The sequence below is a fragment of the Cornus florida genome, unplaced genomic scaffold (assembly GCF_030987335.1).
Source record: "Cornus florida cultivar Cherokee Brave unplaced genomic scaffold, ASM3098733v1 CherokeeBrave_3.0.0_Hap2_Chr06, whole genome shotgun sequence".
Classification (NCBI taxonomy): Eukaryota; Viridiplantae; Streptophyta; class Magnoliopsida; order Cornales; family Cornaceae; genus Cornus; species Cornus florida.
In genome coordinates this window covers 94,710,105-94,727,878 of record NW_026775576.1, presented here as the reverse complement: position 1 = coordinate 94,727,878, position 17,774 = coordinate 94,710,105, and the positions used below count along the sequence as shown (strand labels likewise).

The window sequence follows — 17,774 nt, the reverse complement described above, 5'->3', positions numbered from 1 at the left end:
TAAACAGCCTCCACCACCTCCGTTTCTTGCCACCTCCTTCATTCTCAAACCCTATGGAGCTTTTCCAGAATCTAGGATAAAACATATATTCGACTGTAGATCGATGACCGGAAGCTATAGCCAAATCGATCGAGGTCGCCTCTGGAAATTCTAATCAAACATCAAAACTTCTCTCTTTCTAATTGATATATCTCAATTTTTTCATCTCCAAGAACCCTCAGATTTTTTGGGCTTTTGCTCATGTAAAGCCGTTAAATTTACGTTTTCTGTTTAAAATTAGTGTATTTGAATTTTTTTTTTTTTTTTTTAAGCAAAGTCACAGTTTGAATTTGAATTGACAAGTAAAGCATTGATTGATCGATTTCTAGAGTTTCCTTTGAGTATTGTTTAATCGATTTCTAGGTTTCCCTTGGGTTTTGCGATCTGATTGATTAGGGTTGTCGATGGAATGAAACGCAGTTTGAATTGGTAACTTGATGGAGTACTGGATTGATTGATTTCTAGGGTTTCATTTGGGCTGGGTTGTCTTATCTGATTGGAAGAGAGAGAGAGAAATAGTCCGGGTAGCCCTAACATCAAAGATGGATTTTATCCATTTTAAATTTTTTTGAAAAAAGCTTTAGACAGGTGTCTATATCTTACTGGCCACGTCACCTACGAGGACCAAGTTGGCTCCGATAGGCCAGGACCTAAGTATGTCCAACAAAAATTTCCACATCTGAACAAAGGAAGAGACACAGGTCCATTCTCATACTCTTTGTACTTTAGGGTTTAGAATTGAAGACACTTGAGACTACACAACCCATCATAGAGAAACTTGAACTTAAAATATTGGCAAAGGATGACAACAATGAAGTGTTTTTCGCAATGAAAATCATCCAAAAGTTACAAATACAGAGTAGAGAGAAAGTAAACTAATTCTCAGGTCCTGGGTCAAGATAACAAGTAAAATCAACATTTTAAGACACAGACTGGCAGAAACAGTTGGTGAGAGACTGGTGCCATTTCTCTGTTCTTTCTTCTCTTTACACATGAATGACCCCAGTAATAGCACTCTCTTTAACAGGTCTGTCAAGCCGGATGGCTCCGTCCCTGGACATGCTTTGCAAGTGACTACCCTGCCATTATCCCATCACAATCAACCCAGGTGCTGATTTCCATTTGGTGCCGAAATACAAAGCTATTAGCTATAGTTCAAGCAGCAAAATGCGGAGAACTAGTATTGCTACCCTGTCCTGAAAATAACAATGATATGGAAAACTGCATCATGTGTGCAGATCACAGAAAATAAAAGACTTATGCTACTGTCACTGGCTTATCTTACCGCCAGGCAGGAGCAATTCTGAAAAAAACAATGGCTTGGAGAGACGATTACCTCTCACAGGGCAAACCCCCATGGTGAGAATAAACAACCCTTAAAATGATCTTGGGGAAACATAAGAACATTCCATTCAACTGCTATACACATGCAGGAGCCACCTTGATGCATTGTCCCAGTTAACTTCATTCGGTGCTGCTTGATTTAGAAACCATTAGTCTGTACATAGGTGCCCCACGATCTATAACATGTTGTTCCCAGTCTGACCGAACTCCAAATGGGTTATCCTTCAGCCATCCTCCGCTGATGTTACCATCCTGATCATGCACAAAAAGCTTTCCTTTGCCATATTGTAACAATTGTTCTTTCATTCTCACTGTGACTTCTTCTATGTCAGACTGAATAAAGACCTGCATCTCAAGAATAGATGGTAGACAAGCTGGATTAAGCTTGTGTGTGCCTGGCTTACAAACTGATCAATGAATCTCCCTTCTGAGCTAATTAAAGATTATTAGTCATGCAAGCATGTCAGAAAGACACTCCAAAGAGACTCCTACAAACATGTCAGACTCGCATGCATGCATTAAAGTTTTTTTTAACAAAATATAACGCAAAATAAATAAATAAATAAAAATAAAAATTGAAAGATTTGCTAAAATAGTCAAGCACTCAACAGATAATTTTTAGTGTAAAGAAATTTAAAGCTGTAAAAATAGAGATATGATATGGAAAGTTAGATGTAGCAGTAGTGGTGCTGTTTAAAAGAATTATATGTATGATAGTTGTTGACCTTCATCATCCAAGTTAGATGAACGGATCAAACAAAATTATATATTTCTCCCATATGAATTACATATAAACATAATAAAAAAGAAAAAAGAAAAGAAAAGAAAAAGGAAAAGGAAAAACATCCAGAATTTTGATGTCTTCGCCCATTTGCATCCCACTGTTCTAAAATTTCATGCTTGGAGTGTCAATGTCATGTTATATATGTACCTTGTGACAGTGTCCATGCTATATAGGAGCTTCAAGGTTCAGTAAGGCAGTCATTAACCCGAAAAAAAACAATGAAACAAGTGCCTTGCAAATACTGATGAAATGGTCAACTATGTTCTCTGCATTTTCAAGTTGCGCACAGACAATGCTAAAAAGATGAATGAAACAGGCAACCATGCCTGCAATTCATGTTCATTCATGTACATTTTCCATATCAAAATGGCAGCTCCTGTGATAAATCAAGGAACAAAATGCAGATCTAGACTTCTAAGTTGTGACAGTTGCATCTTTTAATATATAATTGTACTACATGAAAATGTATATATACAATTAAAAAAAGAAAATGTATATATACAAAATAAGTTACATAAGCTCCAGAATTATAGATTTGCTCACTAATTACAATGATCCAATCATGGTTCAGACAGAAAAAAGAAGTTGACTGATCCTGTGTTACCTTTCCGTCACATCTGAGTAGATCTGCTATTGCCTCAACTAATGATCTTTGCAGCATTCTCCATCTATATTCTGGTTTGTTGAAATCAGGATTTGGACACTACAGAGAGAAGAATTTTGCTTAGACTAAAAAACAATTAGATTTAGGGGGGGAAAAATAGTTCGTACTGTTTGATAACAAACAGGGAACAACACAAGAAAAAACAATCGTTAGTTGCAAGGAGGAGAAAAACTTTAGAGGAGAAAGTAAAGGGGAAACTCTTCACCTTAAACAGAACATATCTCTTTCAACCTCCATTGGCCCTCACCTTCTCATAAGCAAATGGTACCAGCGTAAGAGCTATAGGCCTTGCATCCATTCTACATGCCTACCTATTTCTCAGTGTGTGAGAAGGGATCATATGTGGGGACAACGTAAGAGCTTGATATATGTTGTTGATCCCACAAGAAATAGGTTGAGAAAAATTGATATACATTGTTTTGCCTGTTCCTTAACGACTCAAGTTTTTGGGGCAAGTAGTTGTTTGACACCCGTTGCAGCTTAGACTAAATGGCATATACCCCATGCTCACCGTCACTTGACATGGCCATTCATCCTTTTCCAATTCTTCCAATAAGCTAGTTGAAGGGCTGCACAGATCAGTTATTTTTAGTTACATTGGCCAACCAATGAGCTTCAAACAAGGTGATGTCTGGTCAATTAACTTCAATTTGTTCCTTTTTCCATCTCCACAATTTTCCTACCTATTTGAGTTGATTATGTTTCCAAAAGCTACATGGATAAAACTTAGAACAAAGCAGCTATCCCACGTTATCCAATAATGATGTTCCACATAATTTCCTCTCAACCATCTTCTCTCTAAATCTACCACTCATTTTGATCAATAACAATTGCTAATATCATTGTGGTGATGCTATATGGAGAGATTCATTCATAACCATTTCAAGACTAATGATCACTAAGGCACTAAGTCTCCATTGTGTTAATTTGGATTAATCTTCCTCAAAGCCGTCTTTATGCTCTTTCATCTCTCTTCATTTGAATCAAGCATTTGATTCCTCATTTCATAGCTTTAACTACCAATTGGAGCTGACTGGATTCACCTTTCGGTTGTGTAAAGAACCAACTCCTTAAAAAACTTTAGAAAGGTTGTAACGTACACACTCAATCTTCTAACAAGCCCCCTCACATGTAGCCAGACTCCTTCTCATCATGAATGGGTCAAACACGTTCATCCATAATAGTTTTCAGGAAGGCAGTAATATTCAAGCCCAGGCTCTCCTCTGGTTTACTACCATGTTAACAACCAACTATTCTAAACACTTAAACTATTAGAATTTGTAACCTACAGATTTATATCCTTTGACAAGCCGTTTGACCGGATAGGTAAACTTATGGTTCATATGATGTAACATTTGCTTCTCTTTATAAAATAATTCATAAATGAGCCATTTTGATGTATAACTTTAGAGTAAATTTTTTAGATTAGATCATAACTATTTTAAGTCCTCAAACATCCATAGTCAAAGCTGATACTCCTAATCAAAGACATCAAAGATCACTACCACATGTTTCTTTCAATACGGCCATTAATTTCATAGGACAGAATAATATATTATTCACTGGCCCCATGTACCAAAATAGACAAGCTGATTTAAAGGAATATGTATTTCCCATTGGATGCAGTCTTTTAGATCTAACAAAGAAGATGGACATAAACAACAGCCAAAAATATTGTTGAGCTAGAAACACCATACACAAAGCATCTAATGCATACACGAGCAAGAAATTCTAAAACCATAGTTGCAAGAAGCAGATACCACATAATAATAATATATGTGATATTTGTACTGTACTACCTGTATTAGTACAAGAACAAGCTCCCCTGGGTAGCTGGAAACTATGGATCGAAATGTTGATGTTGCATTTGTTGCAATGAAGTATCTATTAAAAACCAACCAGAATACAATGGATAAGATGAATTGATGATCAGTGGAAACAAAATCTTCCTTTATCCGAATGATTTAATCATAGAACACAAACTCAAAAAAATTTACCACGTCAAGAGAGTTGCACTCATATTCTATTTTCAACTAAACAGATTAAGAAAAACACAATATTAAATCAATATATTTTCTAGAAAAAATTACTCGAACTACAACTTTAAGACAGCAAATAACCTGAACAACCCCTAGTACTTCAAAAGGGCACTTTTTACTTTAGATTCCAGAAACAGAAAGACAATCTTAATATTATTGATTAACATGAATTGGCACACAACCGGGGGGAGGGGGGGGGGGGGGGGGGGGGGGGTGTGGTGTGGTAGTAAAAAAGAAGAAGCAAGAAACAGAATGACATATCACATTAATTAATGGGTGGCAGGTATAGTCAGGGCAATACTAGGTCATAAAGAATTAAATGTGAACGTCTGTACACTGAGAGCAAGAAATAAAATTGAATCTGTTTTTAACCAGCACTACTATGAATTCCAAAGATATGCTAAATGGATCCAGTCAGTTGCAATTTACAATAAATAGTTCCACAAGACAAGAAAATTGTACGAGATCACGAGTGCATAAGCAATTAGCAATGCTGAAAGGCATCACAACTCATACCCGTTCTTTATGCCAGATTGATGGATGGAGTCTAGACAATGATTTACAAGCTGAAAAGGTGGGGAAAAAAATGATTTTAAAATTTACAATAGCCAATGAAGGAAAAAAATGTCATAAGGGAATCAAACTACCTTTTCATTTATCTCCAAGCCAAGAAAATTCAGATTTTTCTTTTTCCTTGCCATTCTGAAAACAAACAATCCATTTCCTGTCATTTACAATTCAAACTGTTAGGAAACAGCCAATAATTGTTGAAAGATTACAGAAAAGCTGTATCAAAGGAAATACCACTTCCAATATCAACTACCAGAGGTTGAGCCGGATCACTATAAAGAGCATTCCATTCAATCTCAAATGGATATGCCTGCACAAATCAATTGTTAAAAGGTAATCAAGTGCCAATTAGAGGAATATTAATATTTGACCAGCATCACTAAAAATAATATTATGCAGTGCTAGAAGTTTAAGCAGACTTAGCTCATTTATTCAAAAATTATATGATTTTTGGAGGGAGAAAAAAAAATCTCAGATAACATTACCAGCCTTCAGCAGACCCAGGTCCTTGCATGATTTCTCATAATAATATATCTCCAACTATAATGGTTCTCCCCCAAAAATTCATAATATGCAGATGTTTTCTGATTTAGATTGAATAACACCACTTTGTGGCTGGTAATGCCATCAATTTCCACACACATACAGCAAATATAAAGCAATTTCAATCTGTTAGGAAAGAAGCAACCCAGCAAAGGGATTGACCATACGAGTGAATTGATGCACTATTTATAACGACCTTGCACATTTCAATTCACTCATTATAACAAGCATGCACACTGCATCGAAATAACAACAAAGATACTGCCAAGTACAAATTATTAAATTACTTTTGGGGGTGTTTGGACAATTCAAAATTTTGAACCCATCCATTAAATAATGTAGCATTTGAATAATTAAATACACGATATAGAGACATCAAAATAGCGAATTGTTAAATATAGGACTGTTACCCAAGGCTCCATACGTCAGAGTGTGCTTTCAATCAAACCTAGAGGGGATTGAATAGGTCTTACGGATATTATATTGAAACAAACTTATTTTTTAAAATTATCATTAATCCATGTTTAAAATTCAGTTATTAGTTTGATTATATGTCTCAATTGCAATCACATAAACGCATAGACAATAAATAAACTAAAGCAGAAACATAATACTTTTTACGTGAAAAAACCCTAGAAAGGAAAAAACCATGGAACCTAGTCCAGGCATGTCAAAATCCACTATATGAGAAAGAGGTTACAACTAAGTTACCAAACTTATGCAAGATCAAACCTAGATCCTCCTACTGTTGCTCCATCAACAGACTAGCTCCTCAAACAATCTGCTTCTCCATTTATGCTTCTTCATGGACTTTTAATCTCCATGACTAGTGATGTCCGATCAACTTGTTCTTTATGAACCACCCAGTTGATACTATTTCTGGAAGTTTCAATTCAACTCCTTTGATTCAATCAATAGTGTATAGTATGGTAATCTATGTAGAACCCTAGACTGGTTTTCTGAACTTTCTCTCTTTAAAAATATAAGTTTTCTTAATAATATGTACAGAATTAAAAGCTCCTGTGAGAGATTCCCAAACTGACTATAACCACATATTTGTAGCCGACATACAAGACTTATGAGGTATAGGAAGTAGAATCCTATTAGAATTCTGATTTAAGAGAGTTTCCTAGATTATAGTTTGACTGATATACACTGCCATAGCTTTGATTGATCAAGCTATTAATCAAGGCTTACTGGATTTTGATAACATTTCCCTGCAAAATTCTCGATCTATTGACCATTCAATCGGTGCTCACTTTTCTGTAAATATCTTCAATTTAAAATCATTTTATAAAAAACCTTAATGTTGATAAACATGATTAAAGTCCTTTAAATATCATACCCAGTTAATGATTGGTCTCTATAGTCTCAACTTACCTTAATCTAGAAATGTGATTGATTCTTGAGAGACTCGCAGCTTGTTTTTTGCTGATCTTCATCTCCATCTTTATTGGTTGCAAACGCACGACTTATGACATTGATACACATTTCAACCCAAGTTTTGAGTAAGGAAATTGCCAAACACCTAGACTCATATTCCTAACATGACCATAAGTTCATAACAGCTTTCGAGGTCTTTTTATTGAAAATCTCAAATTCCATCAGGGAAAGTCATTGCTCAAATTTTGCAGAATCATTTGATTGCTATCTAAAACCCAATGGATTGAATACCCTCCATAAAAATAATGGATTTCATTAAATTTCTAGGTTTGGAAGGAAGAGAAAAAGAAAAATGATTTTTCCAGTAGACAAAATAAGATATCATTACACAATGCTATCAACGAGTAAAGGACCAATCATGAATTACAATAGTAGGATTTCTATCTAAATATGCAAAAACCTACAATTTTATTTCGAAATCAACTACCAGTAACTACACCCAGTGTATTACAAGTGACTGAATATTTTGCGCAAGTAGCTCCCAGTTCTACAAATTCTTGTAGACCTAAACTTGCAAATAGTTATCACCAGTACGAACAACTCGGATGGAAAATCCTCACCTTTTTGCCAAAACAAAGAAGTATCAATAATAAGCAAAATTCTGTATGGTATCTGCACATAGATGGATAAGTGCATTGACAGGATAGAGACTCCGCACGACAACAAAAGTAAAACATCCACTTTAAGGCAAATTTTCACTTGAGAACAGAAGGATTCAAGAACTTTCTTGCACCAATTTATGGACCAGAAAAATAGCCAGTATACACTGAATGATAGATCTCAATGTGAAATCTTCTAACTTTGACTTGACATCCTAACCACCTTGTCCATACACTTCTACAGAAATCATTTATAACCACATAAACACAGATCATATGGCAAAGATCATCAAAAACTGACTTTTCCTATTGGGAATCTCATTGATGGAATTCATATGGTGGACCAGAAAATCTTGATGTGTTATTAAAAGATAAGAGAATAGCATTACGCTTCTATAGTCCTGAATTGTGATTTCAGAAATCATATCATAATTTTTGTTGCAGCAACAGAAGCTGCTTAGAGATAAAGTTCAAAAATCATACTCTATCTAAGGCCATGAGCCCTGGAAGCTTTCTTCCTTTGAGAATCTCCCACAAGACCGAAGCATTCTCAACCATATTACAAATTGAGACAGATTTTGATTCCCTCAGAAGTGCCTTGCATGCCATATTCCCAGCAACAGTCACATCACAACCGCTTCGACTTAGTTTATCAAGCATTAGTGCCAATTTAGATGCTCCATCTGTATACTGATTGGATAAACTGAATTTCACGGGACCAATCCATATAATTTTCTGTAAGACATGGATATGACACATTTGTTAAAAGAAAAGGATGCAACAAAGAAAAGCCCAAAAAATAAAACTCTATTGTCACATAAATGCTGATGACGTAAGAATGGAACTGAAAAAATATGTATTTCAAGTTCTCTTCTTGGAAAAATCAACTAGAATGATTCTTGCTCAGAATCTAAAGAAGCAGAGAGTACTATTTGAACTCAGTTTACATGCCCAAATATGAGCAAACCCGGTATTCAGATGAAAGAGAAATTACAGTAGCAGTGCGAAACAGATAGGACAAATTGCCTGGCAGCATAAAGTTAATACCCATCTAACAGCTACCTGAATCCATCCTTATTGATTGTAATTTAAAGGAGCACACACATCATTGACTGTAGAAAGACAGCCACAAACAAATGGCTTCAATGCATTATATTCACCACAACTCTTGAATAATAAGGCAAAATCAACATTATTACTCTGAAATTTCAGATTGTTATTTATCGATCAAGTAGAGAGAAAATCGGTTAAGAAGTTAAGATGGTTTGGACATGTGCAAAGAAGACCTTTGAGCGCGTCGGTTAGGAAAAGTGACATAGTTCACATTGAGGGTAATACTAGGGGAAAAGAAAGACCAAAGTTAAACATGAGTATATCAAGCAGACCAAACTCATAATGCGTGGCTTCAAAAACTTTTGCATTGAATTATGGTTAAAACAATCTAATGATAAGAATTATGTGGAAGTAGAAAGATTCTAGCAACAAAGATTAAAAATGGAAGAGAAGGCACCAATGAGCCATTAGCCCCATGGTATAGCCTCTCTACCCTCAAAAGAGGAGGGGAGGGGTTTGAGCCCAGCGTGGGCAATGTGTGTGTGAGTACTTATCTAATAAAAAAAATTACAAAAAAAAGACTTGGAACATGTTGCACAAAAAGAGAGAAAAAAACATCAGTGAATACATTTAACTTATATTTCATGAAACATTTAACCCTCTCAAACTTTGAAATGTTGCATTATGAAATAAAACGACGGGATCTGGTCGCTAAGCGTATTATTACGCCTTAAGATACAAGTTATGAAACTCCATACCATACCTCACCTCACATTTAGAAAGCAAGGAGGAAATCTCATCCAATGACCCAGGCCCAAGATCAACAGGTAGCCAACCTAAAAGAAAGAAACTTTGATAAAGAGAAAAAATCAGAAAACATTTTATATTCAGAGTACGATAACAAACTAGAAAACCAAAAGGAGAGCAACTTGTATAACAGATTGAAGGAATTAATAGTAACAATCCTGATTCACCCATCAAAAATTCTATTTAATTAGTTTCAGTATTCTAGATACATAATACTCTTGACAGCTGATAAAAACAGTGATTAAGCTTTCTTAACAGTAATTGTTACTTTTCCCACTTGTTAAATAACAAGGACGGTGGTTTATATAAGTTAGACTAGTTTACACATAATCAAGTACGTAAATTATATCCAGAAAAAAGACTTGAGTATTACAACACAGGTAAAATACATTTTATAAGTGAAATATGTGACATGATAATCTGTTAATAAAATTTAAAAATATATTAAGGAACATAAAAGTGATAATACCAAGCACCACATTGGATTGTGGTAACAGGCTTTTGGATCACTCACTCACTAGCGTACCAGCTCTTAGATGATTGGTCCCACTTTGGTACTTTAGCTTTGATCAGTCATGAGACTTAAGCTGCTGAGGAAAATGCTTGGTGTAGAACTTAAGATGACTGACAAAAACAAGACTCTTCTTCTGGAGTCAAACACCCATGTAAATTTAAACAATTTTTACACAAGAAAACTAAGTAAAAATGGGAAAGAAGGTACTAGGAATAAACACATTTAAGAAAACCTGGGGTAGCCCATTTGGAAATAGATTAATAAAATACATGATCAACATAGTTTGAGGAAATAAATCATTAACATATGCAACAACAATATCATCAAAGAGATCAAATGCAAAAATATAAGATGAAATAAATTAGATTTTACAAGAAAAGAGAGTTTCTTGACCAATTAATTAGACACCCAACCAATCAGATTAAGAGATAATATGTGTATTTTAATGGTTTAATACAATGTTAAGTAATTGAATCCTAAAACCAAAGAAAAAGTTTCAGAAGAACCAACAATTGCTACAATATTTTACCCACTAGGAAAAAGAAAACAGTGTGCTATGTTCAAGGTTAAAATTTTCGGACCTCCCTATCACCTTACCATCCAAGATGCAATGCACAGGAAATATTTCCAATTGCTTCGAAAGGCGGCCATTCACGCACCAAAGATCTTTTGGATACAGAATTGGTATGCTTCTAAATTTCGCAAACTGGATTAGATTTTGAGCTTCTTCAAGCGCTCCATGTTCCACCAGTTTCACAGGAACTGGCAATCCTAAGGCATGCATTATCTGAAATGCCAACATTCCAACAAACACCAAACCATCACATCTAGAGGCTAAAAAATGCAAGGCAGTTGCTTTGTCCGAGAGATTACCCCCTCCAATCTGCATTCATTGACAGAGTTTTGGTGATAAGTGGCCAGCAGAATTAGTAAATGCCAAGATTTATTCAAGGTGCATGATACATATTTAACAAAGTTATCTTGTAAATAGAAATATGGCATACAATGGCAATAAATGGTCTTTTGTTTGTTCTGATGACCTTCTTCAGTTGGTATAGGCCCTCCTCGTAGTGAAAACCAGCAACACAAGCACAGCAAAAGCGAGTAACACCAACAGTTGATGCAAGAATTTTGTGAGATTGAGAAAATGCATCATTAACGAATATATCTACCCCTGATGATAACTGTTCAGCAAACTTTGAACAGTTGGCAAATTCCTCTTTGAACTGAGAAAGATTCTCAAGAAGAAGGATATTATATTTCTCTACATCTTCCATCTTAGACTGAACCTGACCAGAAACAAATGTTGCTGGTACAACTTTAAGTTGGAGCACTGATGACAGGAATTCTGAAACGTTAAGACTGTCAGCATTAAAAGGCACTCCTCAAATGTAGAAAACAGCTTATAATTTTCATGCAGAGATCAGATGAGTCCACTTGCTTCCATTATTTTTAATTCTTTTCGTTTTCTTGATGTTATATGCACAGGAAGAACATTCATATTTTCTGACAGAAATCTTTAAACTGCTAAATATAATCCATCCAGTGTAAATTTCTTAAATTACTCAATAACCCTTTCCATGAACCACCACGTCAGATAAAATGTAAGTAAGTAATTAATTTGAAAGAATTATCATGAACTAACAGATTAGAAGAAAGAACAGTACTACATTATATACCTGCAATAGACTCCACTTCAAAAAGCCTTGAATTGATTTTCATATTCCAGTCACCTACTAGAATTATTTTAGCCCCAGCATCGTATATGTACCATATTGTGGAAAGTGCATTGGTGAATGAAAGAGACTGCTGATCCAGCTTCTCTCGAAGTAGAATGCTAGAATCAAATCTGACCATGACTACTTTTTTGAGAAGCTCCTCCTTGGGAAACTTTGCAAGAGTTTGTACATGTGGAAAGGCATTCAATTCTGCTCCATCACAAACTTTTGCCTAAAAGGAAAACAGGATTTAGATGAAGATAAGAACAATACCCATGTTGCAGCCGACATATAACTAGAATGTATTTTAGGGAAGTCATTTGATCGTGAAGGACTAAGGTATTCAAGCTAACAGCCTGTGGCAACATAAAACATTTGTACTTAGTGACCTAACATTTTTTGGAGCATTAAACCTGGAATTGATGCTAGAATTGCAACGCATGAATTTTGAATTAACAGAAGAACACGGGTTCATATATACTTTTCTTGAAAATTACGAACCTATCTAACCTTTTACACTGGCATTATTTTTTTCTTATTTAGTGAAGACTTGAGATTTTATTAAGAGCCAAGTTGAGAAGCCACCTTAGTGGGGTCTGGCCATCATCAACTTGTGGGGCCTTTCATGCAGTGTCATAATTTCAATTTATTGCTGATTTAACACAAGTTTATGAGTCAGGAAATTTAAGTTCTAGTCGGAGTATTCTTATCTAGGTGTCTTGTTTTTAAAGACGTGAGTTTTTAAGCAAGTCCTGTGACCTCTAAAGAACTGTTTAATCTTTTTTCCTTTTGCTGGATAATTAATTCCTTAGATTAGATTAAAATATAGAGGTGAAATTGCACTAAGGAAGATGAAATCAGGAAGGGCTTTTGGCTCAGATTTCATTCCTATCGAGGTTCGGAAGTGTAAGGGAGGATGGTTGTCTTGGCTAACAAAATTGTTTTAGAAGATAACAACTACTAAGAGAATGTCTAATAAATGGCGCAAAAAGTAATTTAATACCTACATACAAAAACAAAGGGGGCATGCAAAGTTGTAATAATTATCATGGTATTAAATTAATGAGTAATACTAGGAACCTTTAGAAGAGAAAGACTGATCAATGACTAAGACGGAAAACAGAAGTATCAGAGAATCAATTTAGATTCCTGCAGTGAGGTCAACGATGGAGGTTGTCTACTTATTAAGGAGACAAATGAAAAGATTTAGAGAACGAGTCAGTGCCAAGTAGGAGGTTTGGAGGGAATTTCCAGAATTAATAGGGTTTGAGATAAGTAGAAATAGAATTGAATATATGAAGTTTAACTTTAGTAAATCTAGAAATACAAATGGGGATGTAGATAAGATTAAGGACCAAGAGGTACAAAAAAATGTATATTTTCGTTACTTAGGCTGAATCATCCATAATTAAGGAGAAATTGGAAATTATGTTAATCATGAAATCAAGGCAGGATAGGTTAAATGGAAGAATGCATCTAGTATATTGTATGATCAGTGTATCTCTATAAAATTGAAAGAGAAATTCTATAGAACAACTATTAGACGAATCGTACTCTATGAGATGAAAAGAAAGAAATGATAGGGTCAGAAATGAACATATCTATGAGACGATTGAAGTAGCACCAGTTGGAGATTAAATGAGATAAATTTGATTATGATGGTCTAGACATGGGCAAAAGAGATTAAGTATGCCAGTTAGGAGGAATGACATGTTCCACATTGAGGGTAACGCTAGGAGAAGGGTAAAACCAAAGTTAATGTAGGTAGAGTTAGTAAGGAAGAATATGACAACATGTGGTATGACTAAGGCTACGGCCTTAGATAAAGCCGAATGGAAGAATAGATTCATTTAGCCGACCAAAAGTAGTTGGGAAAAAAAATTTGTTGTTGTTGTAAAAACAAGAGGAACTTGAATTGAAAAGAATTGAGTTTGCTGGGCTTAAAAACAATATAAAAATTAAGTCCTTTTTTCTATTGTCAAGGAGCAAACATTGTGGATGGATCATATTTTGTCTTGTTCGAAGTGTTGATGCATTATTATTAAGTTGTTCAGTCCATTTTTTGTTTCTCACTTTTTTTCTTTGCTCTTCTTTCCTTTTTTTCCCCTTGCATCTATTTGGGTCTTCTCCACTTTCTTGATGCTTTCTAAAATATAGTTTCATTTATCACCAAAAAGAAAAGAAAAAAAGGGCCCTGGAAGCTGAATCTATTACAACTTAGGCTTGTAAATATGGTTTCACTTTTCATGGGTTCATCTAGCAAAACATTCTTCAAGCACTAGATGGACACGATTGAAAATCACAAAAGGTACTATGAAATCCGATTACCTCATATGGAATTGAACATCTCTCAGCGTGATCTACTACCCCACAAGGGCCACAACTACCTGCATTGAAGTCAATTTGAAAATCTAACAAAAAGGTCATAGGGGAATTGGAGAAAAAGTATTAAGAGAATATTCATTCAGTTCTGAAAATTAACCTTGCAACGGATATTGATTTCCTTGAAATTTCTGAAATGCATCATAACTTCCACTACATAAACATGATTTATGTTGAAGCAATTTCAGTGATTTATTGGGACAATTGTATAAACTCAGACTGCTGATGGAGAGAGTTCCATGAAGTAGATTCAGAAGTTGACTCATCTCTTATAGGAACTATATGCAGCACCAACGGTTGATAGATGATCATGAACACACAAAAAATAAGTAAATAAACAAGGAGGAAATGTAACAAATCTATCATGTTAGGCCATTAGCAACGTGGTGAATTGAATGTTGATTTATTACAGAAAGTTGATGATTTGAATGAGTATGACAATCATGGATGGTCCTTTAGCACCAAAATGACAAAGGACTGTCCCCACATTCAACGAAATCTACAAGGCAAATCAATTACAAAAATAAAATTTTAAAAACTGAATGAATAATCTAGTCTCAGACTAGATGGTATAAGCATATGCTTCTATTTTTCCTTTTCATCGACAGACAATGTACCCATTCTCAAATTGTTCCAAACATCTAATGGAGAAATAGAAGGGTTTCTTATCTCCCCCAAGCACTGGTTTTAGCATCTGCCAACTCAAGGCCAAAAAGTATTTTTACAATTAAAAGGGACAAAAATTCTATGCCTGAATCACTACAAACCCCATCTGCAAGGACATAATGCCCTTCCGTTTTGGGGCCGCCAAGAATCATTACTTCTACATATAATATTATTTCTTCTAAAATATACATATTACAGCACATTGCTCATCATTGTTTTGACATTAAAAGTTTGTGACTGATTAATACTACAGATTGAATTAAAAACAAGGCACTTAATACTAAACTAGTACCAAATCACAGATGTGGCACTTGTAGTAACCAAAATCTCCTTTATCAAAGTTCATCAAACAAACAAGTATAATTCATTACTAGGTGAACCCATGCATTACCTTGGTACTAAAAGTACAAAAGCCTTTCAATTGCCAAAACTAATACAAAACTTCATAAGGATAAAAAAATGTTAAATTGATGACTTGAAGCTCAGTGAGCGACCCATGTATTTTAACATACATAAACATAGATACGAAACTATACCCAACCATTTAAAGCCAGAAGAAACCCAACAGTTTGCAAAAATTGCTCTATGAGATACTTTTCCAAGTAAAAGATTAAAAATTCTTATAATTTCTTTTTTATATATAAGTATAAATTTTAGCATTTAAATTATCAACAATTTCCAATCTAAAAATATTCTGTTTGGTTGCCAAGAAACTCGTAAGAAAACAAAATAAGATAAGAAAATCTGGTTTTCTTTTTCCTTTTGGTTCTGGTTTATCAATTGGCTGAAAGAAATATTATCTTGCCTACCTTCGCTGGATATCTGAAATAATGGATAGAACTGGATGAAATGCCTAGAACTACTAAACAAATTAAGCCATTTTTAATCTCTCTCTCTTTTCTTTGTTGGTCTTCGCTCAAAAACTGAACAGAACACAAAATCAAGATTAATTTTAGTTTCTTTCCAGGTTATTCTCGACAATCAAACAGTCTGGACAGAGGTAATACAATGGGTGAGTAAGTGTGTGTAGGAGAGAGAGATACCTTCGAGCCTCAGAAGAACTAGATGACGGATGGGTGAAGCGTCAAATTTGAAGCCTTTTGAACTATGATATGGTTATATAAATATATATGTATATCAGTGTAACCTCCTCACTCTACTTCTTGGGCGGCGGTGAGTTTCTTGATATTATATATCTTTATCCGGTATAACCAAAAATTTGTACCGCATCAAATTGTAATGGTTAATTTTGACCTCTTTTTTTTATATGAAAACTTCAAATCACCTTTAATAAAATTTGTGGTGTTTTTAATTTTTTAAATTTTATTTTAAGGACATTTTATTTTAGTTATTTCAAATTTAATACAGAGAAAATGTCCTTATTTATTCAATTTAAAATATGTAAGGAAATTTTTTGAACAAGGCCTTTTTGCAGATTCTGTATATAAAGATTTTTTTTTTTTTTTAACTTTACCCTATAAATTATAATTTGTACCAACCTTTTTTTATTTAGATTGAAGTATTTAAATAAATACCTCTCAGTCAACCAAGAAAATTTTTTTTCGATAATTATTAGGTGTATCTAATATGAGAAACTTATCTATAATTATGATCTATTCTCTCACCTACATCCTCTGAGAAAAAATATATTTAGACAAATAAATTTTTAATTGAACATTTTTTTTTTTTAAGTGTAGTTGAGCTGTCCAACTAGATTTTTCCCTTTGTTTTTACTCGGCCTAGATTTTGCCTGTGTTTTTTTCACTTGCTTGAACCCTGGATGCCTCGATCTCCCCAAAGTATCACTAAAGCCTTAGGCTTTAGTTTGGTTAGACAGAAATAGCAAGAGTAATGGCCTAGTGGAAGAATGTGCGCGTGCCAACTAAAAGAATAAAAAAATTAAAATTTTCTGAATATTTTAGAAGTTTGGTTAGCAGAAAAAAAAAGTAAATTTTTAGAAAAATTACTTTCCATAACCACCTAATTTTTCTACAAATTTTTCTTCCAAAAAACCCAAGAAAATTTTAATTTCTTGAGAAAATTTTAATTTCTTGAGAAAATTTTGTAAACTTACAATATTGGATTGCCATTTCTTTTATAGTAAGTTACATGCTATTCAAATCATAAAGTAGTGATTTTACATAATTTTGTTTCACTTCTCTTCACTTTCTTTTACTTTCCACCTTGCAAGAAATATATTTTCTTTATTTCCTTCCATCCTATTGTGGATAGAAGTTATGGATGGATTGTAAGGCTACTAATATTTCGATCGACGTTCAGATTTATGAGTTTGAATTTCATTTTGACTTTGAACCAAAAAAATAAACTACAAACCACTCTTTAATTTAGTTATTAGGTTAAATTGCAAGAACCACCTTCAACTATTAGAATTTTTGCAGCAAATCTCATTAATTATACTTGGCAAATAATCCCAAATTTATGCAAAACAAATTAAAAAAAATCAAATAGCCCAATTGTCTTAACATACTAGGTAAAAGTAGTATAACTAAAATTGTTTGTAATAGTTTTACCGTGATTTTGCTACTTTGACCATCATCTCTTTTACATGATGCGTTGGCCATTTTGTTAATTCTTTTCAGTTTGACTAA

General features: G+C 34.2%; 1 protein-coding gene across 7 annotated transcripts; it reads right to left on the bottom strand.

Annotated features, from left to right (window-relative positions):
* Positions 1-805: 805 nt before the first annotated feature.
* On the bottom strand, positions 806-16,338 carry LOC132313017 (uncharacterized). Of its 7 annotated transcripts, XM_059811622.1 has the most exons (16): positions 16,209-16,334; positions 15,975-16,088; positions 14,600-14,777; positions 14,446-14,504; positions 12,079-12,349; positions 11,404-11,747; positions 10,997-11,282; positions 9,847-9,914; positions 8,509-8,760; positions 5,675-5,750; positions 5,518-5,594; positions 5,387-5,436; positions 4,631-4,715; positions 2,772-2,870; positions 1,376-1,728; positions 806-1,235 (listed from the first exon to the last, which is right to left on the bottom strand). In XM_059811622.1, the coding sequence occupies exons 3-15, from the start codon at positions 14,763-14,765 to the stop codon at positions 1,504-1,506; spliced, it is 2,058 nt and encodes a 685-aa protein (XP_059667605.1). In that variant the 5' UTR covers positions 14,766-14,777; positions 15,975-16,088; positions 16,209-16,334; the 3' UTR covers positions 806-1,235; positions 1,376-1,503. The 7 variants fall into 7 exon arrangements, with proteins under 7 accessions (XP_059667605.1, XP_059667606.1, XP_059667604.1 ...); XM_059811623.1 differs by lacking the exon at positions 15,975-16,088 and having other exon boundaries at positions 11,440-11,747; positions 16,209-16,335; XM_059811621.1 differs by lacking the exon at positions 15,975-16,088.
* Between the last annotated feature and the right edge of the window lie 1,436 nt (positions 16,339-17,774).

Coding starts and splice junctions, on each gene's coding strand:
- LOC132313017 (XM_059811622.1), bottom strand. CDS start 14,765: ATGAGTCAACTTCTGAATCTACTTCATGGAACTCTCTCCATCAGCAGT. Junction 8,761..9,846: donor CCTTGCTTTCTAAATGTGAG/GTGAGGTATGGT, acceptor CATGTCTTACAG/AAAATTATATGGATTGGTCC. Junction 1,729..2,771: donor TACTCAGATGTGACGGAAAG/GTAACACAGGAT, acceptor CTTGAGATGCAG/GTCTTTATTCAGTCTGACAT.